The 24912-nt window shown below is 45.7% G+C and overlaps 1 protein-coding gene across 1 annotated transcript in view; it reads right to left on the minus strand.

Moving 5' to 3' along the window:
• Positions 1–17753: 17753 nt before the first annotated feature.
• Positions 17754–24912, minus strand: part of LOC132239691 (cytochrome b5) — a 28615-nt gene continuing 21456 nt past the window's right edge. The window contains exons 3-5 of the mRNA XM_059706371.1: positions 24065–24094; positions 20618–20652; positions 17754–19037 (exon numbers count right to left, since the gene is read on the minus strand). Of these exons, the coding sequence (XP_059562354.1) occupies positions 18956–19037; positions 20618–20652; positions 24065–24094 (147 nt within the window). The 3' untranslated portion in view covers positions 17754–18955. The remainder of the gene's footprint in view (positions 19038–20617; positions 20653–24064; positions 24095–24912) is intronic.

Consider the following 24912-nt stretch of genomic DNA (forward strand, 5'->3'; position numbering starts at 1 on the left):
AGGAAGGCTGGCTGAGGGGAAATTCTACAACTAGAAGGAAAGAGAAAAGCATACCGAGACTCAGAGGAGGCGCGGTGCGGAAGTAAAATACAAAGGTGTGGAGGTGCGCGCGCGCGGAGCGGGCTGGCGGCTGAGGGCGCGGTTGTCTGTTTCAATCGGGAGGGAGTCTCAGGCTCTGGGCTCCAGTTCCGGGTGAGTCTCTGCGGACCCAGACTCAAATGGGAGAAGCGGGACTGTCTGGCATCAGTCAGAACTCGAGGGCAGCTTTCTCTCCGAGGTACTTGCAGAGGTTGCTGGGACACTGAGAGGCAGAGCCTCTGGGGATGGGACTGAGAGCAGCCATAACTGCTCACTCTGCCCGCCCTGTTGATCCCCTGGGACCCGCCCTGCCCAAGCCTTGCACAGAGGCATTTGCTGGATAGCCTCAGGCAAAGGCTAGATTAGCACCTCCCTAGAGGACAGAAGTTCTCCCACTGTAGACACAGCTGATTCTCACAGCCAGTTGGCCTGGAGGTCAAATCCCCCCCAGTGTTACCTACAACAATCAAGGCTTAACTACAACAAGACTGCGCACAAAGACCACTAGGGGGTGCACCAAGAAAGCATAAAAAATGCGGAGACAAAGAAACAGGACACAAATGACAGAAATGGAGGAAAGCAAAATGCTGGATATAGAGTTCAAAACCACACTTTTAAGGTCTCTCAAGAACTGTCTAGAAGCCGTCGATAAATTTAGTAAGGCCCTTGAAAAGACTGGTGAGACTGCCGATAAATATAGTGAGATCCTCAAGAAATCTAATGAGACCCTCGAGGTTGTGATAAAAGACCAACTAGAAATTAAGCATACACTGACTGAAATAAAGAATATTATACAGACTCCCAACAGCAGACCAGAGGAGCGCAAGAATTAAGTCAAAGATTTGAAATGAGAAGAAGCAAAAAACACCCAACTGGAAAACAAAATGAAAAAAGAATCCGAAAATACGAAGATAGTGTAAGGAGCCTCTGGGACAGCTTCAAGGGTACCAACATCCGAATTATAGGGATGCCAGAAGATGAGAGAGAGCAAGATATTGAAAACCTATTTGAAAAAATAATGACAGAAAACCTCCCCTACCTGGTGAAAGAAATAGACTTACAAGTCAAGGAAGCGCAGAGAACCCCAAACAAAAGAAATCCAAAGAGGACCACACCAAGACACATCATAATTAAAATGGCAAGAGCAAAAGACAAAGAGAGAATCTTAACACATTGTTTGCGGGTAGTTTTTATCGCGCGCTAACAGGTGGCGCGGAACATTTTTGCTAATTTTTTGCGCAAATGGCAACGTTCAGTAAAATTACAATAACTTTAGTTTACGTATTTGTACGTTACCCGCATTCTACCGCTAGTCTATAAAAAACGTATTAATATGTGTCCCGAGCTCTACTACACTGGTAGAACATATAAATACGTAAAACGTGTAAACACGTTTCCCGCATACAATGTGTTAAAAGCAGCAAGAGAAAGAAACTCAGTTACCTACAAGGGAATACCCATACGACTGTCAGCTTATTTCTCAACAGAAACTTTGCAGGCCAGAAGGGAGTGGCAAGAAATATTCAAAGTGATGAATGCCAAGAACCTACAACCAAGATTAATTTATCCAGCAAAGCTATCATTCAGAACGGAAGGTCAGAAAAGAGCTTCACAGATAAGGAAAAGCTAAAGGAGTTCATCACCACCAAACCAGTATTATATGAAATGCTGAAAGGTATCCTTTAAGAAGAGGAAGAAGAAGAAAAAGGTAAAGATACAAATTATGAACAACAAATACACATCTATCAACAAGTGAATCTGAAAATCAAGTGAATAATCTGATGAACAGAATGAACTGTTGATTATAATAGAATCAGGGGCATAGAAAGGGAGTGGACTGGCTATTCTTGGGGGGGAAAGGGGTGAGGGGGATGCGGGAAGAGACTGGACAAAAATCATGAACCTATGGATGAGGACAGTGGATGGGGAGTGAGGGAGGAGCGTGGGGTGGGTACTGGGAGGAGGGGAGTTATGGGGGGGGGAAAGAGGAACAAATGTAATAATCTGAACAATAAAGATTTTTTTAAAATATATTTTATTGATTTTTTACAGAGAGGAAGGGAGAGAGATAGAGAGCTAGAAACATCGATGAGAGAGAAACATCGATCAGCTGCCTCCTGCACATCTCCTACTGGGGATGTGCCCGCAACCCAGGTACATGCCCTTGACCGGAACCGAACCTGGGACCTTTCAGTCCGCAGGCTGACGCTCTATCCACTGAGCTAAACCGGTTTCGGCTAAAGATTTAATTAATTAAAAAAAAATAAAGTGACTTCTGCCAGTTTAAAATAAATAAATAAATAAATAAATAAATAAATAAATAAAAGCCCACTTTTCCTAGCTCCTAATCCAATATCCTTTTTGTTTCATCCCACAATTCATATCAAGGGCAACAGGTGTGCTCTCACTAATGGATGGTTCGGGAGATGACAATGAGGCAATAGCGTGGGCCTTCCAGAGTGTCCCCTGAGGGCAGTGAGTCTTGCACACCCATCCAGCTTGTGTTGCAAGATGACCTGAAATGTCCATTGAAATTGCAACATGCTGGCCGAAACCGGTTTGGCTCAGTGGATAGAGCGTCAGCCTGCAGACTGAGAGGTCCCAGGTTCGGTTCCGGTCAAGGGCATGTACCTGGGTTGTGGGCATATCCCCAGTAGGAGATGTGCGGGAGGCAGCTGATCGATGATTCTCTCTCATCGATGTTTCTAACTCTCTATCTCTCTCCCTTCCTCTCTGTAAAAATTCAATAAAATATATATTTAAAAAGAAAAAAATAGAAATTGCAACATGCTGGACTCCGAATGAAAATTTTGTTCGATGGGAGGCCTGGCTTTGGACAACCCTAGCTCTCATTTTGGGTGGGGAAAGCATGTTATATTTCAGATTCTACATGTCAAGTATATTTAGTTTATCTTTGGTCTGCCTCTCACTCTGGTCTCTCCTGGTAGGTGCTGGGCCCACCTCTGTCCCAGCACACAGCCCACCTGGTCCCCTTCCTTTATGCAAGTGCCTCCGGCCTGCACTGGGTGCATGCAGGTCTGTGTTCCTAGTAAAAACTGTCTCCAATACATGATCATACTTGATGAATATTTTCTCAGTAAAAGGAAGCATCCTATCTAATAATAGGCAAAGATGCAAATTGACCGTACCTTCGCTATGCCCACCATGGGCTAATCAGAGCTATATGCAAATTAACCACCAACAAAGATGGCAGTTAATTTGCATACGTAGCTGCAAAGTGGTGGAGCGAAGACTAAAGGCGGCTCTGACCAGAGCAGCGAAGGCCTGAAGGAGGCTCTGGCTGGAGCGAAGGCCTGGGTCCCGGGTGCTGGAGGAAAACCGGTGCCGGCAGCCAGGGGAAGGGAAGACCTATTGCATGAATCTTTTTGTGCAATGGGCCTCCGGTAAATGATAAAATGTAATGAGTAATCATTGCACATTCTAGAGAGTGACAGTTCTCTAGTTTTAAAACATGACATGACTATGACATGTTTTGCTGATCTATTCCATCAAGCAGGCAGTATATGTAAATCAGTAACAAATTAGATTAATAGTCCTTAATATAGATTTCTAATAAACTAAGAGCTGACAAGTTTGGTGCTTAAAATATCTGTTGGGAGAATATTTACCAATGGTTTGCTAGTCCTATCTAATAAAAGAGAAAAATGGTAATTGGCATGTGACGATACCCTTTTCATTGGCTAATCAGGGCTATATGCAAATTAAGATTGGCAGTTAACTACCAACAAGATGGCGGTTAATTTGCATATGTAGGCACAATGCAGGGAGGCGAAAGGGAAAGCAGGAAGAAGCCCCCTGCCACTGACAGTGATCGGAAACCCAGGGGGGAGCTAAGAGTTGGGGCCGCCTTTGCCCTGCCCCCCAGCCATGATTAGAGAATCAGGCGCCTTTGCCGCCCTGGCCAGTGATAGCAGGAAGTAGGGGTGGAGCCAGCGATGGGAGCTGGGCACGGTCGAAGCTGGCAGTCCCGGGAGCTAGGGGTCCCTTGCCTGGGCCTAAAGCGGAGCCCGCGATTGCGGGGCCGTTGCAGCTGCGGGTCCCCACTGCCCGGGCAGTGGGGGGCCGCTGCAGCTGCGGGTCCCCACTGCCCGGGCCGGACGCCTAGGCCAGAGGTGTTAGGCCTGGGCAGGGGCAGAGCCTGCAACCGCGGGGAGCTGGGGGTCCCCTGCCCAGGCCTGACACCTCTGCCAGAGGCCTCAGGCCTGGTCAAGGGGCCGATCCGGTGATTGGTGATCGGAGGGTGATGAGGGTCAACTCCTCTGGCCGAGGCATCAGGCCTGGGTGGGGGGCGGAGCCGGGGATTGGGGGGATATGATGATCCCCTTGCCCAGGCCTGAAGCCTGGGTCAGAGGCGTCAGGCTTGGGCGGGGGGTGGAGCAAGCGATCAGAGGGAGATGGGGGTCCCCTGCCCAGGCATGATTCCTGGGCCAGAGGCCTCAGGCCTGGGCGGGGGCCAGAGCCAGTGATCAGGGGGAGATGGGGGTCCCCTGTCCAAGCCTGACACCTCTGGCGGAGGCGTCAGGCCTGGGCAAGGGGCCGATCAGGCGATCGGAGGGTGTTGGGCGTCTACGCCTCTGGCCGAGGCATCAGGCCTGGGCTGGGGGCAGAACCAGTGATGGGGGTAAATGAGGGTCCCCTGCCAGGCCTGACGCCTCTGTCAGAGGCGTCAGGCCTGGGCAAGGGGCCGACCCTGCGAATGGAGGGTGATGGGGGTCAACGCCTGAGGGTTCCCAGTATGTGAGAGGGGGCAGGCTGGGCTGAGGGACACTCCCCCCGCCCCCCCCACACACCCAGTGCACGAATTTCGTGCACCAGGCCCCTAGTATTATATAATACTAATGGCCCGGTACATGAAATTCATGCACAGAGGTGGGGGGGTTCCCTCAGCCCAGCCTGCACCCTCTACAATCAGGGACCCCTTGGGGGATCTCCGACTGCTGGTTTAGGGCTGTGGATCGGGCCTAAACCGGCAGTTGGACATCCCTCTTGCAATCTGGGACAACTGGCTCCTAACTACCTCTGCCTGCCTGCCTGATCGCCCCTAACCCCTCTGCCTGCCTGCCTGATCACCCCTAACCTGTCTGCCTGCCTGATCCCCTAACTGCCCTCCCCTGCCTGCCTGATCTCACCCCCAACTTCTCTGCCCTGCCAGCCTGATCACCCCTAACTGCCTCTGCCTGCCTGATCACTCCTAACTGACCTCCCCTGCCTGCCTGATCTCACCCACAACTTCCCTGCCCTGCCAGCCAATTTGGTTCTGATTGGTCGGTTTCTATGCCAGTCAGCGCCTCCAGGCCTATTTCCGGGCCTGATCAGGATAGGCCCCCACAGAGGCCCGGAAAGAGAGGCATGGCTGCTGGCAAAGCCCAGAGAGAAAGAGAGAGGCAATGGCTGATCAACAGCTGCCACGGAGGCTGTGGATCAGACCCTGCCTCTCTGTTTGGGCCTCTCTCTGGGCCTGATCCGCATCCCCTCGGCAGGACGGACTTCCGGTGTTTGATGGAGCCTTTGGTCGGTCATTATGGACCCTGGGTTTTAATATATTAGGATTATATCTATGCTATTGGAGTGCTAACGTATTTCTTGCTTTTAACTCAGAAATTATCTTAAGTATGTCAATATGCCCTTCGATATCTTGTTTTTAACTTAATATTTTATTAAGAGTGATTTATTTAGGACAGTATTCCCAAATAGGGAAATGAAGAGAGAAGCTCAGCAAGCGTTAGCAATAATGCGGACTTGATGGAATCTAAGTTAGTGAGGATGGGTGGCTGCCTGAGAAGTCTGTGTGTCTCAAACTAAGTGTCCCCTGAAAGTGGACCCTGGGACAAGCCTCCAAGTACAAATTGGTTATGTGGGAGGTGACTGGAAGTGGAGAATGGAGGAGAAGCAGTGAAGTTTGTGTTAATGAGGCAGGAACACCAGAGCTCAGTTCCAGCAGGGCACTGCAGAGAGGGCATAGAGCAGGGGTGGGCAAACTTTTTGACTCGCGGGCCACAAGGGGTTCTTAAACTGGACCGGAGGGCTGGAACAAAAGCATGGATGGAGTGTTTGTGTGAACTAATATAAATTCAAAGTAAACATCATTACATAAAAGGGTACGGTATTTTTTTTAGTTTTATTCATTTCAAACGGGCCAGATCCGGCCTGTGGGCCGTAGTTTGCCCATGGCTGGCATAGAGCATGCCTTAGCACTGCCCCAGGAGGGAAGGAGCCAGGCTACTTACCCACCCATTCCTGCCTTCTTGATTGAGCTGCTCCTAGTATATGACCTCCCTACCCATTGGAGGGTCAGCCACAATCCCAGGCATAGCCAAGAGAATGCTGTCAGGCAGAGATGCAGAAATCCAAGATCTCTCACCAGAACTGACCCAAAGTTACTTCCCAGGTAGGCTGCAGACAGTATCTCCTGCCCCAGTGAGGCTTGGGAACTCAGGTACCCTTGAGCCCTTCTGAAGGGGAATAGCAGCTGCAGAAGGCTCAAGGTAGCCAAGCCCAAGAGGCTGCCAGCATCTGCACCAGACAATGCAAAGAGGAGGGGAAGAAGCAAAACACCTACTGAGAAGTGAGGCTACTAGAAACAGATAGGAAGACCCTTGTCCCTGGAGCTGGCGCAGTCCTCCTGCACTCCTGAGCCACCACACTTGCTCCTACCTTTTCTCTGCGATGTCCTGACTCAACTCTGTGCCTGAGAATCACATGGTAAACATTTTGCAGAGAAAAGATATGATTTTATTGATTTTTTTTTTTAGAGAGAGGAAGGGAAAGTGAAACATTAATGTGAGAGAGAAATATTGATCGGCTGTCTCCCAAATGCACACCTACTGGGAATCAAACCCTCAACCTTTTGGTGTATGGGACAACACTTCAAACAATTGAGCCCCCCAGCCAGGGTAAGGTTTTTTTGTTTGTTTGTTTTCAATATATTTTTTATTGATTAAGATATTACATATGTATCCTTATCCCCACGTTGCCCCCTACATCCCCCGCCCCCGCTCATGCCCTCACCCCCCTGTTGTCTGTGTCCATTGGTTAGGCCTATATGCTTGCATATAAGTCCTTTGGTTGATCTTTCCCCCTTACCCCCACCCTCCCCTACCTTCCCTCCAGTACGGTTCTTTTTTTAAGCTAACAGAAGGACCACTCTGTTGCTGGCTTGAGAAGGGATGTTCATGGGTAAGTGAGCACTAGCTGTCAGGAGCTTTATACAACACTGCATCCATTACAAATGCCCCTCTTCCCATTCAAGACTGAAAATCTGAGTTCAGGTGACTGCTAGTGACCTCAGTGGTGGAGCTGAACACCAGCCACAGACAAGGTGCCTGGGGCAGGCCTGGCTTGACACACCTTTGGGCAAAGCTCTGCTCACAGCTAGGTGCCGAGTCACCTGCATGGGAAGTGCCAAGCAGGTGAGAGGTTTTTAATTTGGGAAGAGCAACAGAGCCTGGTGAAACCACCTGGGGCCAAAACCACCTGTGATTCAAAGATTCAAAGAGGTGGAGATGTGGGTTTTGGTTCTAGGTTCCACTTGCAAACATGCACAGGGCACGCTTGGCCTCATGGCTGTGTTCCCCAGCACAGCCCAGGTTCATTTCACTTACTTCACCTTCCTACCCTGTCCTGCTCTCGGCTCACCTGGTTGTTCTAGAAATATCCCTGGCACACGCAATATGGCATTCCATGTGTTCTGAACAGAAGTGATAGAGAAGCACCCCTTAGCAGCTGTACTGTAGAAAATACCTCCCCCCCAACTCTGTCTTGTTATAACCAGTGGAACAGAATTGTCAGCTAACTGCCTGGTGTCCGCATCAATACAGACCATGTCGATGCTTCCCTCTCATCCTGTGTTTGTGGGCTTTTCCAGGGACACTGACTGTAACACAGGTCAGCCTCACATCAGCCCCCAAAATCTCTAGCCAAGTGAACTCTTTGGGTTGGTAGCACAGGTCTCATTATCTATTAGTTATTTTAGCATCATATATTTTACTAGGGGCCCGGTACACGAAATTCGTGCACTGGGTGTGTGTGGGGGGGGGAGTGTCCCTCAGCCCAGCCTGCCCCCTCTCACATACTGGGAGCCCTCAGGTGTTGACCCCCATCACCCTCCAATTGCAGGATAGGCCCCTTGCCCAGGCCGGACGCCTCTGGATGAGGCGTCCGGCCCGGGCAGCGGGGACCTGCAGCTGCAGCGGCCCCGTGATCGTGGGCTTTGCTTTAGGCCCAGGCAAGGGACCCCTAGCTCCTGGGACTGCCAGCTTCGACCGTGCCCAGCTCCCATCGCTGGCTCCACCCCTACTTCCTGCTATCACTGGCCAGGGCGGAAAAGGCACCTGATTCTCTGATCATGGCTGGGGGGCTTGTATTTCCGATGGCTGGGTTTCCGATCACTGTCAGTGGCAGGGGGCTTCTTCCTGCTTTCCCTTTCGCCTCCCTGCATTGTGCCTACATATGCAAATTAACCGCCATCTTGTTGGCAGTTAACTGCCAATCTTAGTTGGCAGTTAATTTGCATATAGCCCTGATTAGCCAATGAAAAGGGTATCGGCGTACGCCAATTACCATTTTTCTCTTTTATTAGTGTAGATTGTACTGGAGATTCATTGTTGTTAAAATATTAGGTTCCAGGTTGCCATCATTTTAGAGGTTTACCAAAAGGACTTTCTAGCATATTTCTTCAAAAAAGACCTCTTGATAGCAACAGGTGAGAAGTTTATGTCTTAGGAAATCATAATATTTGGGTGGTGTTCTGAGCAAAATCAATCTTGCTTATTATTTAATGGTTTTACATCCTTAAGACTAACCTTAAAATCAGGCACACTTAGCATTCAATGTTATCTTTCTTTTCAAAGGCAGAGTAAGCAGAGTGAGGCCAGGTGTTGGCTCACGCCTTTAGTCTCAGGGGAAGCCATGACAATGAGCATAATTTTCTCATCTGAATATCAAACCCTGCACAGCCGTGAGGCAGCAAAGCCCTCATCAGAAAAGCAAATGCTAAGAGTTTCTCCACACCTGACTCTCACGATATTAAAACCATATGTAATTCTTCATTATGCAGCCCTTAGACAGCCGTGGGCAAACTACGGCCCGCAGGCTGCATCTGGCCCGTTTGAAATGAATAAAACTAAAAAAAAAAAAAAAAGACCGAACCCTTTTATGTAATGATGTTTACTTTGAATTTATATTAGTTCACACAAACACTCCATCCATGCTTTTGTTCTGGCCCTCCGGTCCAGTTTAAGAACCCATTGTGGCCCTCGAGTCAAAAAGTTTGCCCACCCCCTGCCTTAGAATGAACGCACATGGACTTTAGAGCTGCCTGAACTCTGGCCCTGGCAATGAGAGTGGTTACCTCACTGGGTACATATGAAAATTAAGCCGTCCTGTGTAGGTTTGAGTTCAGTAAGGAGCTTGTGACTTTTCCTAGGGACAGAGTTTAAAAACAGGCAAATCGGTCGGTAGGAGCGACAGAAAGGTGACCATGTTTTACGAATAAACAGAGCACTGTTACATCTCCCTGCCCCAAGAGCAGGCACTTTGATTTGAAAGGTTTGGCTCTGAACTTTGGTCAGCATCGGGTTTCACCATAATGTCATGTCCAAGTTACTGGATTTTTATTTTTTGTTTTTAAAAAAATATTTTTTTATTGATTTCAGAGGAAGGAAAGGGAGAGACATTGAAACATCAATAATGAGACAGAATCATTGATCAGCTGCCTCCTGCATGCCCCTACTGGGGATCGAGCCTGCAACCCGGACATGTACCCTGACCTGGAATTGAACAGTGACCTCCTGGTTCATAGGTCAATGCTCAACCACTGAGCCATGACAGCCGGGCCAAGTTACTGTTTGATGACGTGGAAACCAAGAAGCACGAGAGGCCTCTGCTGACCTTCATGGGACTGCGCAAAGCCCAGGTTTTGCTTTCTTTGGCTTATGAAGCAGTTGTTCCTGCTGGAGGCGAGCTCTCAACCCAGCAAGGCTAGGGTAGCTGATGGGTGAACAGGCACGAGGCCCTGCTCGCTCCAAGCACACTCGTCCCACCTGCCCCTGCACTGCAGCAGCTCTGCCAGGAAAGGAGAGCAGTTGGAATAAACAAGGAAACAGGCATTTTTGGCACAGGAATGGCATATATGCAAACTGACTTACGATTCCTCTTCCCCCAAAGAAGCACATTAGGTGGTGAAAGGTGACAGGTTATTCTAAGTAGCTATGGCTTCACATTTACTCTGCAGCTTATGGAGCAAGATGAGCAGGAAAAACCAACAGTGTAAACCATTCATAGCCTAACCTGGAAAGCCTTCTTTCAGCCTGCAGCACAGGTATTGCTGGCTTACCTGGCCACACCCAAACCCCTCCTGGCTATTCCCAAATAGTCACGTAAAGGGGAAAAATTCAAACACCTGTGTGCAGCTCGAGTCCTCTTCGTCCATTCTCAACACATGTGCGAAGGCACTCATCTCCTCATGCTGATGTTAGGATGAGGGACCATCCATGTCAGGGGCAGCCACTCCCCCCAAAGACAGCTTTCCATCCTTACACCCCAGAGCCTATGGATGTCCCCATAGGAAGGGGGGTTCCTGAGTGGTAACTCACCTCCACTGGCTGATCTGGGCCCCACTTCAGCTGGGCCAGAAGTGACCAGAAAGGTCTTTCCTTTGGGTTTCTCTCACTGAGGGGCAGATGACTCTCTCATACAATGACATTTGTTTATGAGAAAACGCCCACACAAACTGCAAACGGAAGTACACACGTGGAGCTTGAGATGGGCAAGAATGAATCAATAGTTTAGCTTCAGCAGAACAATCTATACTAGGCATCCTGTCAACCCAACTCTGCCTAATCCTGTCAGTGGTTACTCGCCTGTCTCCGTGTCCTCTGACACACACAAGACCCGAGGCCCACAACCACCAAAAGTCTGCCTCCTTGAGTGCCTACAGCCCTACTCCAACTAGGTGAGGGTCTGCTTATTTTACCCACATCTATAATTGCAATTACACTATTTTATTAAGTATGACACAACTTGAAAAAAATGTTTGTGCAAAAGGAGAGATATTTCTATACGGACTGCAAAGGCTAAGTTGAATGCTCTTGAAAGCTCTGCTAAAGGGGCTGTTAGGTGGGTGTGAACAGACCAGGTAGAAAATGCTGAAACTCTAGGGATGCCAGAAGCCTCTCTTGGTTCTCATTCTACTTTGAAGTAAAGGAAGTTTAAAATGGCGCCTTAGTGATGCAATCAGTGGCCCACACTCAGAGAAAAGCTCTTGACGAATGAATGAATACTTGAATGACTTTAAATAAGTAAAAATAAAATGATGACATTTCACTTTCCTGGACTTTTGAGTCATCAGTCATCCAAACATCTGAAATAGAGAGAGGAGACAGCTGCCTGAAATCATAAAGGAAAGGGGGGAAGTTCTGTGAGCATTTGGAATGAGCTTTCATAAAGAGGTCACGCATCACACCCGCCATCTTCCGCCTGAGCGACTCAGCAGGGCATGCTGGTACAGAAGGACTCCTGTGTGGGCCGGAAGGAGAGCCCTGTAAACCGAGGCTGCACAGGTGAAGAGACACATGGTTAGAATTTACCTCCTGGAGGAGACCTTCACAGGGAGAGAAACAAAAGAGTTTTGGGATCCAGATAAACTTGAAAAATACTGGGAGCCAGCCAAGAAAGGGCATACGGCTCCATGGCAATGATTATGCAAAAATAAATCTGCTCCATGATTACCCTACAAGCATTGCTTTCTGTAACATGGAAACTTCAACCAGAAACATTGAGTTGCTCTAAATCGTATCTCCTGGAAATTCTGCACATTCCTCAGTGCCCAGGGGTAAATCAGTGACCAAGCTCACAATGAGAGACACTGTCTCTAGTGATTGCTAGGCCTCTGTAGTGAGTCTGGAATGCTGAAATAAACACTATTTTCCCAGGAGGAACGTGTCACTTGGAGCCCCCCAAATCAACAGGTTTTAGTTAAAAAGAAGGCTTTTAGGTACTGGGCTTACTGCCAAGTAAACTAAGCAGCTTGTTAGAATCTACAGACTCAGGTCTGAGGCATGTTTGCTGAAGTCACAAGATACTGCGGCTTGGCAGAGATAAAGAGTAATTTAGCAGAAATTAATCAAACTCACAGAACTTCCCTGACCTTTGGGCACGAAGCCTGCCCTGCCCTCCATCTGTTTGCTACTGATAACCCTGTGCCCTTTCTGGCCCTCGCTCTTCTGGACGGGCTCCCAGTTAGAAGCACTCACAGAGTCTTCACAGGGCTTCACCAGCCGACAGCATCTGTCACACAGAGAATATCAGAGCTCTGTCAGATAACATCTTTGTCGGCCTCCCGCCAGGCTGAGAAAGCACTGGAGTCTGAAGGCACGTGGGCTCCAATGTAAGGAAGTCAGAGTCAGCCTCCTGCCTGCATCTGTTCAAACTCACTATCCTTAAAGGCTGAGCAGCAGTTTGCTGAGCACGTGGGGCACTGCCATGGACTTGGTGGCAAGAGTGATGTCGAAGTGGTGTTTTAGTAAAAATAACCTGATGATGATGGGAGTAAGACATAGAGATGAGAGGTGGGAAAGCAGCTAAGGGACTTTGGTCATTGGTTCGTTTATTCAGTTATTCAGCCAACCAACATCTGCTATGCCCCAGGAATTGGACAAGGCTTTAAGCAATGTTATTTCCAGTGTTCCCTCATGGCTCCAAGAATATTAAAACATACCAGAAAACTTTATTACCTAAAAATGACTTGGACTGGAGGTGAAATGTCTGCCTTTGCACGTCCTGCCTTGGTTTTCTGGGGCACCTAAGGGATAGACACAGCAAATTGGTTTCAGATGCTTCTTAAAGGGAACAGGGATACCAGAGAACCCCACCCTGGATGTATAATTGTTTCTAGGCCAACCCCTGAGACAGCTTCAGCCTGGTTCTCAGGATACCAAATACCAGCAGCTGCTAGGGGCCACCTGGCATCAGGAAGATCTGCCCCCACCCACCCTCCTTAACATAACTGCCTTTTGTCTCAGAAGTCCTTTGGTTCAACTGACTTTCCTGGCTCAGGGGGTCTTTGTCATCAGCCTCAGTAAGAAGAGGTCACCAGGAAGACACCCAGGCCTGAGACAAGAGCAGAGAGCAGCAGCATGCATTTCTCCATTTTCTAGACACTTCCCCTGAGAGAGCTTCCCACCCGTGACTTGGGACTTGCTTTCCCTCTTGACGATAATTTTCAAATTGGACAACCCAAAACAAATAAGACTGTGATTTATGTTTCAGGAGTGACATCAGGATTTCGTGATCTCTCTCAGATGCTCAAAATATTTGTTGGTTGACCACCAAGTATGTGTCCTGATAGCACCCTCTCACCACCGCCCCCATCACCATGGGAACACCTGTGCCCTTTTCTATAGTTTCTGAGATTGACATAAAACATCCTCCTGCCCTGCTGCTCCTCCCACAGTCTGCCCCTGCCTCTGAGCAGCTGACTGGGCAGATACAGAAGTCCAGCCCTGTGGATGCCATTTGTCTTCACTCACATAGCCCCCTCCCAGGGACACAGAGGGCAGAGACCATGCCAAGGGCAGGGACCATCCACCCCTCATCACCCACAGGAAAGCTGATGCTGACAGCAGGAGCTGGCCTCATTTCTCAAGGGCGACTCTACTATCCCAAGGACCAGAGCTCCCCACCCTGATAGGGAGCCAAACCCAGTGGCGCCTCCAGATAAGGTGACTGAGAGAAGACACACGTAGTCAGAGAAGAGCAGACATGGGAGTTTGAAGACTGGGTGGCCCAGCCTCAGATTCCTATACCCGGACATGACATGGCTATAAATTGTAAATATCACAATTACAATTCATTTTGTTCAAATATGAGACACCACAGACCTCGTCCCGCTTTAGAGCAGCCTCCTGTCTAAGAAACCCAGCTGGGAAAGTGCAAATATTCATGCATGTGGCTAGGCAGAGGGGGCAGTCACTTTGGTCCCTGCCAGCCACTTTGGCCCCCACGGTAACCCTGAGAGCCTCTGGCCCCTCACATCTGCGGGGCAGGGACGGATGGAACAGCGCACACAGCAGGTCTGAGTATTTAATGCTATAAATCTGTAACAAGTCTTCCCAGGAAAATGTGTCTCCTCCTATCTTGACAAATGCCTTAAAGGCTGGGCTTGAATTTAGTATTTTCAGATTCCTCTCAGTTCGGTGGTGAAGTGCCTGGAGAACCAGCTCATGCAGCCTTCCCTTTGGATGCCAGGTACACCCCATATTGCAAAGGAGCCCCAGCGCATGCAGGACACCACCACCTGTGGGCTCCCCAACTATTCATCTAAGTCGTCCGAGCTCCCTGGAAACCATAACCCCTTGCCCACCCTTCAGGCCAAGATGTGGGCATACCTGGTCGGTCCTTGGGAGGATGGACTCGGAGAAGAGACCCCAAGGGCAGCCTGGGTCCATGGTGCAGGTGCCCTGGGGTCAGGGCAACAAGTGTAGCTTGGAAGGTGCAGCATGGGCCCCAGACCCCTGGCCATGGGGATGGGCACAGCCAGGGGCCAGAGTGGGACCCTCTGACATGGGTGAGGCCCCTCCTATTGAGGGCAAGAGCAGCACTGCCCACAAATGATGAACTTGGAAAGTAAGATTCGGCGGGGATAAGGAACATACTCCAAGTCAGGCAACTGGTTTCCACCCGAGGTCTTGGGTCAAGCCTTCCTCTCTCCTGGATCCTGACCTGGATTTAGTAGGGCAGATGCCTTCCTGAAAGAGTCTGTGGTTTCCACTATAGCATCCTCAGAGATGCCCGCCTTACCTTCACCTAAAAATAATATTGTTAGATGTAGTGTTTCCAATGAAACAGTCCCCAGTTCAGGGACAGGAAGGGTTTTAAAAACCAACCAAAGACTTGTAAGCCATGGGAAATTCAATACAACTCACAATATAGGTTCAACTCAAATCCTCGAATGCTTCCTGTGAGCCAGGCTGTGCTGACACCTGTTACTGACACAATCCAATATTGAGTAGTTTGAAAGAAATAAGAAAAATCGGGCAGCCTGATGTTAAAATTAAGCAAGCAGTCCTGGCCAGTGTGCTCAGTTGTTAGGGCATCAGCACTAGCAACAAAGAGTTGAGGGTTCGATTCCCGGTCAAGGGCACGTACCTGGATTGCAGGTTCGATCCCCAGCCCTGGTTGGGGTACAAACGGGAGGAAGCCAATCGATATATCTCTCTCACATAGATATTTTTCTCTCTCTCTCTCCCTCCCTCCCTCCCTCTCTCTAAAAATCAATGGAAAAAATACCCTCAGGTGAGAATAAATAAATAAATAATTAAATAAAATTAAGCATGCAGCATGCACATTGCTCAACATATACCATCCCTATTTTAAAATCATGTTTTGAGTTCCTATTGTGGCCGAACAGTGGACAAGCACATAGCAGACCACAGTCTTCACACACTTGTGTAGATCACACCGTAAGACCATAAGAGAATTAAAACAAAATGTTCACTTGTCCTTTATAATTCTTCATCATGAATTTAAGTATCTGCAAAGGCATAATGTTGGTATATCTTAAATATTGCCATTTTAAAAGAAAGCTGAAACATCCCTTAAATGTGCTCAGTACAATTTAAATCTCAGAGCAATTTGCCATCATTATTCCCCTTCTGTAAAATAGGCTTTGCCACTCGTCCTTCACCGACAGAAATTTCACAAAGTCCCTCTTTCTCCTTGACCTCATGTTTCCACTTCTTTTCCCCAGAATGTTATCCAAAGAAAACATACCGCTACGGCTGAAAGTCTTTGTCTCCCTATCATACTTCTCTATAACAGAAATATATACATACCAGTAAGATTAAAATCTTTTTTTTGGATTTCATGTGGACCCATATCATACACACTCAAAGAGAAAGAAATTCATACTATGACCTGTCTGAAGGTAGTCTTCCTAGACCATTTCTCTGAAGGGAGGCATTTTTCAAGATAGTGAAGGTAGAGAAGAGATAACATTAAATTTAATTTATTACCTATACTACCGATTACATGTTATATCTGAACTCACAGCAGGCCCAATTGCCCTCACCAGAGATACACATCAGAAGAGGCAAGCATAGAGCCCTACCTGAATTTATAGCATCTTGATTAGACAAGTGTCTCAATGAAAGGCTTCATAGACCCAATATTTCCAACCAAACTCTGCTTGATATTAATCATCAGAGATGCAAATTAAAACAATGATGAGGTATCACTTCACACCTGTCAGAATGGCTATCATCAATAAGTTAACTAATAGCAGGTGCTGGTGAGGGTGTGGAGAAAAGGGAACGCTTGTGCACTGTTGGTGGGAATGCAGAATGCAGCCACTGTGGAAAGCAGTATGCAGTTTAATCCTCAAAAAATTAAAAATGGAACTGCCTTATGACCCAGCGATTCCACTTCTATATTCTAAGAAACCCGAAACACTAATTTGAAATAATATGTACACCCCTATGTTCATTGCAGCATTAGTTACAGTAGCCAAGATCTGGAAACAGCTCAAGGGCCCATCAGTATGAGTAGATAAAAAAGCTATGATACATTTACACAATGGAATACCACTGGGATTGCAGCATCCTAGGACTTGCTCTATAGTCTCCTGGTACACCTCCTCTCACAGTGGTTTGTGCAGGTGTTTACCTCCGTGATGAGATAGAAGCTCCCAGCATCCATTCCCGTGCATCCTTCGGAGCGCATAGCATGGAGCCCACCCTGGTAGAAGTCTTTCAATATGCATGTAAATATGCAGTGAGTCTTGTAGTCAGAGGAAATGTATTTGGAGCCACACAGACTTAGGTTGCTATCCTAGCTGTGCTATTGCAAAACAAGACTTGGCAGTAATTACAAAGACAGAAGGATGTGATTCATGTCAATTACTCAGGGCAGTGTCTGGCATCCAGGAAGTGCTCAAAAGTGTCAGTTAAGAAAAACGACAGTGATATTACATATAAACGCATAACCTTATAAACTGTAATTACAGTACATAAAATTGTATTCATCTAAATTTTCATTAACACAGTAATAATACAAGATGAATAATAAAATTACCATTATGACCTCTAGTATTAATGAAGTTCTTGAGTGTATCCTTTAGAGAACTAAAGCAAAGAAATAACTAAACTTTTCTTAGATATATATAAATGAAAGAAGAAATGCCTCACCTGGCATAACTTTAAAACTTGAATATACTCAAGAAAAGGTTTTTAAGCCTCCCACCAGCTTTCCTCTCCCCAATGGCGACGCTGTGTGGTCTCCGTTAGCAACAGTTCCTAGGAGTGTGTTCTGAGATTACAGAAAGCCCTGGTGGCGAGCACTCATTTCTTGTTTTGATCCCTTTGGTTTTACTGCTCCTTTTGCAGACACACCCACAATAATGATGCTGAAAAACACATCTTGAGCAGTTAACCAACCTCTCTCCATTCCTAGAGGAAAAACTGAGAAACTGGACATGGGAATCCTCGCTATGTGTCAAAAAGCAGAATGCAGGTCCTAACAGTCATTCTAGTTCGCTCCTTAGCTACCCATGATTAAGCCAAGGCAGCACATGTAGACCAGAGCCCCCGGACTCTGATGTCGGAGATGTCCCGGAACTCAGAGGAAATGTCAGCACCACAAGGCCATCACAGGAGGCGTGATTTTGTTCCAGGCATGCGTTTATTGAAATCTGAGTAAAGGATTCCCCCATGATACAGCATCTTTCCCCACCCCCTAGATTTGCTCCAACTTTAACTTTCAGTGACAGAAGATGCAAAGGGTGATACATGTCAATGGTTATAAAAATTTATTCTCTGTAGTAAAAAAAAAAAAAAAATTCCTTTCAGTGTGTCAGTGGTTTCTGAAGAACCCTCACCTCTGTAGTCAGCTAGCAGGCCAATGGAAACTTGCACAGTCAAAGCTAACTAGAGCACTGAGTGTCTACAGATTCATCCCCCAGCTTCCACTTTGAAAGACAAAAAGCATGGGGCAGAGAAAATAATCGGAGATGAGCCAGTCAGTCCTCGGAGCCCTGCTAGATCCCCCAAGGCTCATCTCCAACAGCTCAATGCCTTCAAACATCAGATTCCAAATGTCCCACAATCTCTTTCAAATGTGTATTTTTATGGATTAGAAAATCAGCATTTCCTTGCAAGAATACACAAACAGTTTTCACCTTGAGAACCTATATAACCCAAAACTTTGAACTGATATTTTGGAGCTGAGAGAAAGGACAGCTGTAATGTCCTCTCATGGGTTTCAAGTTTGTTTTTTGTTGCTGGTATTTTTTAAACAAAGAAGAGAAGAAATCTCCACTTTCTCTTTCAATCATCTCAGGTAGAACAATTTTTAGAAATCCTTAGGCTATCATACCCAGGGCCTTTCTTAATTTCCTTGAGAAAGAAATTAAATGGGAAACATGTCAACTAGATATTCCCTTCCTCACATCATACAAACCTTCACGTCATACGACCTTCATTTAATTAATACATTAAATGACTCCGCTAGACAATCAGAGATTTGAAACATTAAAGACAATTACATCCCACATTGACAGGCACACAGGGTGGTATATTTGAAAAGCCAGGTGCATTTTCAAAAGATCGTGCCTACAGTGAGTAAATCACGTAGTCATAGGACGTTGAAAAGAGTTGATGAGGAAGAAGGCACAATGCGAAAGTTCAAGGGTAGACAGAACAGAACAGTTCTTTTTGACTTGGTTTGTTTCTAACGTAGGAGAGGGAAATAGGTGTATTAAAATTACTTTTCAGGTGAAGGTTTCTGTTCGTCGAAGCAGCTAACACTGGCTTCTTTCTTCTTGATGCAAGGCAGCCTTTTTTTCCATCGGCTTCTGTGGAGGTGTTTAGTCTTCTGCCATGTAGAGGTGGTACATCAGGGCCACAACCAGTGCGGAGATGGCTGGGATCACCCAGTTGGTCCACCAGCTAGAAAGGAACAGCAATGATACTTCATGGTGTTTGATGCAGGTGACACAGTCTCTGCACCTTCCAGTTACCATGGAAATCATCTCTAACCTCTCCATGAAAGACCACTCTGAGTTGCTAAAAGTGATGTGAGCTGGCATTCTGGCCAATTCAGCTATTGTTCTAGCTTTAGAAATGACCTCTTCCCTCACCCCCCAGTTCCACTTATATCTCCTTTTATAAACGTATACAAACAGCTATGAATCACTCCCCCAAAAGATGTTATGATCTAGGACTGGTGACTTACCTAAAGGACATCAACTCTGGGTTACATATCACAAACTCACAAAGGGAAGAGTCCTTACAGGTGTTATTCTAGTTTCAGACATTCAGCACTAGGTTGAGAACCAAAAGGACAAGCTTCCCCTTTTGGGAGAGCCTTTGCAAGCGCTACTGCCAAGGGCAAATCCGGCACCCTGAGCTGGAAGGAAAGGTAAGGGCTTTGAACCAAAAGCTGATTAAGATTGACCAGCACCACAGCTCTACCGCTTGTACCCTGTTTGGAAAATCTAATCTTTACACGCATGTAGCAGACTTAGTGTGTTGAGAAACCACATGTGGCCCACAGTTGTATGTAAGTTAACAAAAATGCCTAACTGATCTAGTGATCAGTCCTGAGGCATAGAATTTTGGACCTACTATAAATAACAGATTACAGATCAAATCAGGGGCAGAGCTAGGGAGGTCTTCAATTTAGATTTGAATCTATCATTTCTTAGGAAACAGAAATTAATATATAGGTTTTAGAATCTGAATAAAGCCAGACAACATCTATGTATACATCCATTTTTGCCATACACTTTCCATCCTTCAATCCTCTGCACACATCAACCCATTCAAAGACCATGTCAATATAAAGATTTCAATGCAGAAGGATCATGGTGTGATTTTCATCTCCGTGGGGTTTTAGTTTCCCTTTTGGAAGGAACAATGTGGCAGTAAAGAGTAAAGTGTGGTACTGCCTGGAGGCAAGGAACACCAACAGCCCAGGCAATTAACTTTCACAGGGTGAAATAAAATTGGCATAAATCTGTGGTTTTAAGCTCAGGTCCAAAAAATATATATATGGTGGAAATTATACGACAGACCTGCCAAAAATGTTCCCATAATCTTGGACTAAAATGAAGAAATCTAGTCCACAGAACAAGTGATTTGGGTCACACCTGGATGACAGGGTTCAATTTCAGGGCTACGGAAAACTGAGCCATGCTTAGAGAGATGGAATCACTGCAGTTTAAGGAACTGACCACAATCAAATAAGGAAGGAGATAAAATATTTGCCTGGAGATTAAAAGGTTGTGCAGCCCTCGGACTGCCCTGTGGGGAAAGGAGACTCTCGGTCTGAGCTGTGTGCAGGTTAGGAGGGAATGCCCTGAGCAGTCTGGGTGCTGAGTGGAGGTGACCCCTAGATGTCCACTTTGGGGAGCTCCATGAGAGCCTGAGCATCAGAGAGGCCCTGAAGTCAGGGACGGGCCTCTAGTCCAACTCTGATTCTAGGAGTCTTCTGATGACAATCATTTTAAAAGGAAACTACCACATACCTAGAATTTGAGTCAATCGTAGTAATAAGAGTTTCCTGAAACGCAAGAAAAAAAGTAAAGTAAGTTAAGGGGAACAACTGAATGAAAAACCTGTTTTATAATAAGATCACAGTATTTCATCTACTGCATTCTTCAAAAAAATATTGAAAGGGGAAATTACATCATCCACCTCTTTTCACTAAAATGCCTAATTTCACCGTTTTTTTCTGAAGAATTTTAAGAATGATCTACATTTAAGTTACTTATGAACGTAACCTAGAGAATTTGAAAGAAAATGTTAAAAACTAATAGGCTACAGATCCTGTATACAACAGATATCTGAATAGTTTAATGTAGAAAAGGACAACAGATATGATTTACACACCCACACACAACCCCATCATTACCTTTAAGAAGAAAGTTTAATTCTTCAAAATCATGAATGAAACGTTCAATAAAAACATTTATTTCATTCAAATCTTCTATGAAGTAAAAGTGTCCCCAAATTATATTAAAAGGACATGTCAACCAAAAAGAAAAAATTAAGAACCGTCATTTAAATTGTAACACACTGGGCAACCTTTCTTTAGCTCTGACAAGATAGTTCTAGAAAGATCCTGGAGGCCTTGGGGACTGACCTCACACTGTCATCCTAGAACCTCCTGACCAGGACACCCTGTGTGCTGGGGTCTGTCACAGTTCCGGCCTGTCTACCTCCCAGCAGCTTCTGAGAGTTCTTGTCAGACAGGGAGAGTGAACTGAGATGGCTCTGGAAAATGCACACTTCCCCAAACAGCCGAATGACTAAGGCCTCGTGACTCAGAAATTTTTCCAGGCTTGCAAACGTGTTAAGAAGCACTCTTTTGAAATCCACACCAGCAAAAGCATTAGGACCGCGGAGGAAGGGAGCCATAAATAAGGCGGCAGCAGCATTTCATCTCTGCAGGGTCTCAAAGCGCAGAACAAAAAACCGTTAGCAACACAAGCAGCGGTGTGCAGGGCTGCACTGAAGCGAAGCTCCACAGAGCAGGCATGCCGAAGCTCCCGCCGAAGGGCGGACACCTGTTAGGGATGAGCAAGCAAAGCAGTTCAGAGACCCACCAACCTGGGAACATGGCCGTTAAGATTCCTGACACGGGGGGAGGGGGGAAATAAATCATTAAAAAAGAAAACTTTACATTTCTTATCTTTTTGAGCAACATTCAATCCTTGAGACTACAACAAGTATTCACAACTACTGCAAGGCGATTTTTCAAATTGTATATATCATAAGTAACATTAATAAAGATTCTTAGAAATGGAATATGCAAAAATACTAGTTGGCTATTAGGAGAAAGACATAATCAACTCTGCAACACAACAGTTCATTGAAGGCAAAATATTATTGTCACACCAGAAAGTTAGGCCTGAAATAGTAAACAGCAGGCAAACACGCATCCATTACTTTGTTACATTGAGCACATGCACATGCACTTGACTGAACATGCTGGCAACTGCGTGGACACAGCTGGCCTGGCCTCCCTCCGCCCACTCGGCCTGAGCACTGATGCTCAAACACCACTGGTACATCCTCACCACCAGCAGCAACTGTGAAATTGTACAGAGCTAACCTTTAAGAGATCATATGCGATTTTGATTGCTTGTTAACTGTTAGGCTTTTACCCAGGATGCTTGAGAATAAAGCAATTTGAATTACCAATTAGCCCATTGATGAAAAAGGAAAGAGTCTTTCCTGCCCAATGCTCTGAAGGGGCTAGGTTTGGCTTTCATATGTAACTAAACAATATGTCAACCACAAACAGGGAGAAAAGACCATGGTTTTTGTTACAGGCTCTGCCACCGGTTCACTCTGTGACCTTAAGTAAGCAGGTGGCAGGTTAACAAGCTACCTCCCAGGAGCTTCTAAACGCAGTTCATATATGAAGACATGCAAAGGCCATCGAGCTTTTGCAAATCAAAGTCATCCAATTTAGCCCATTCCTTAATTGGAACTCTTTCCTAAAATACTATTGTCAGACTAATGCTTTTCATTAGTGAAGTCAAGAGCCTACATAAGCTTAAGATTAAGAGTCTGCAAACCTAAAATGGGTGCTGGCCCTGGTGCTGCAGTGTGACCTTGAACAAGGTCAAACTTGGGACAAGGTCTGAGTGTCGTAGTCTTCACCTTCTCAGGGATGCCTGAGAACCAAATAAAGTCATACATACAGCAATGCTTTGAAAACTACAACCAAGAAAAGGCACTCCAACCTCTAATATCCTCCATGTAAGCAAATTGGATATAGATTTGTTAATTTAAAATGCATCATCGGAGAAAAAGCAAAAACTTCATGCACCGCAGAATTTCTGCAGTCCAAAAAGCAGCCTCAAAAAAGGTGCTAAAGCCATATGAACCAACAGCAAGGATTCTATACAATTGTTATAGGGGCAATTCAAAGTCTGAAGTCCATTTTTTATCTTCCCAAAGATAAAAACATTGATCTTAAGCCTTCCTTGAATAGGGGAAGAGAGAATATAAATGAAACAGCATCACGCAGACTTTCACTGTACTATCTGGGTTGCCAAAAGTGGCCCTTCATGCTCTGCTAGATTAACTGCTTGATTTTCTTATAGATTAAATTTAGACAATGTCTTGTCAGTAACAGCTGGTAAATGAGTTCACCAGATCCTAACACGAGCCCTGTGCAGTCTTGCTGCGGTGTTCTCGCTAATAAAACCAAGAACATAAACCAAAACAGAAAAAGTATACTTTCTGTCATTTGTTTTAAGCAAACTTCCCCCACAGTCCTTTAGTTACAGGCCCAGGACTATTTTTCCCACTTGCCCTTTCAGGGACTCGGACAGTTGTCACATTTCTTACTATGGATTTATCTTCAAGTATGAGTGAGATGACCACCTCAGAGAGAAGGGCTAGAGTACCTGGCACAAAATTAGTATCACTAGAATTATTTTCCTTTCCTAAGGAAAAATGCACAAAAAAGTTATCATTTAATTTAAATAACATTAAATTTATCCAGGGTTTACTGAACATCTACTATGCCTGAGATGTGGAGATGAAGACATAGGAAGTGTTCTCAAAGGTTTAAGCATTAAGACCTCAGCTCAATCAGATTTTAAGTTCTCTGAAAATAGGGCTGAGTCAAATCTTTCACTCCAAAGGCACAGTGCGAGTTATAAAAAGGAGCTAGCTCTTCAAAAGTTATCCACTGATAATCATAACGGGAAAATTCTCTTAGGTATTGAGAGTTTATGATGAGAACACACGACTCTCCTAATGAAACATAATGACTGGTCTGTATAAATACAAAAGTGTGTTGAGCCAACCCAACAGGTTACATATTCATTTAACCTAGAAACACGCCTGTGCTGGCCTCAGTCAGGTCAGTAAGAGACCTTTGCCCTCCGGTTTTCATGGATGAGATACAGTGGCAATAACTATGGCCACCGAGACACCAAGATGGTCACACTTACCGTGGGCTTGGTTATCTTTGGTCTGTCATCCTGCAATAAAAAACAAGACACATTACAGAATGGAAACGTCTACAAATGTGCCATTTCCAAAGTGCTCATTTTACTGCGATTTCTAAAAAATGTTATTGTTCAGTAATTATCATTTCAGGTTCATTTATCTAGGCTGCTAAACACAAAGTTTGATCCCACTGACTTGACTGCAAAAACTGTTAGCTGATTAAGTGCTGAGAGGTATTTTGATCTAGAGTTCCAAGTTTAGAACAGTATCTATGATAGTCATACTTATATGTTGATGTGTGTACACTTATTAAACTCAGATTCTGATCTTTACTTCAGGGAGCAGCTGAGTAATCAGATTCCTCCCTTCTATCCTCTCAAATTGCCTTTGAGATGTGTGTATGTGTGTGTACATGTGTATGTGTATATGCATTATATATATGCGTGTGTATGTGTATATGCATTGTGTGTATATGTGTGTATATATACATTGTGTATATGCATTGTGTATATGTATGTGTATATGCATTGTGTATATATGTGTGTGTACAACTTGTGTGATATCCTCAGTGAATTCCTGCAATCTCCCAATTGCAGTGTCATAATCTACTTAAACCTCTGGCTGAGTCAGTCCAAAATAAAGTGCATCTAAAACAGACCACAGGTGAATCCCATAGGCAGATGAGACAAAAATGCTGCTATCACATCCTAAAACGCCAGCACTCTACCCTCACAAGGTTTGGAAGGGAGAGTAAGGACAGGATGGAAGGTTTTTAAGGGCAGGCCCCACTGATTACCATAAAACTGCCCCCCTTTGGTGAAGTATGAAGATGAAAGTATGTGGGTGAATA

The sequence above is a fragment of the Myotis daubentonii genome, chromosome 8, assembly GCF_963259705.1.
Source record: "Myotis daubentonii chromosome 8, mMyoDau2.1, whole genome shotgun sequence".
NCBI classification, from domain to species: Eukaryota; Metazoa; Chordata; class Mammalia; order Chiroptera; family Vespertilionidae; genus Myotis; species Myotis daubentonii.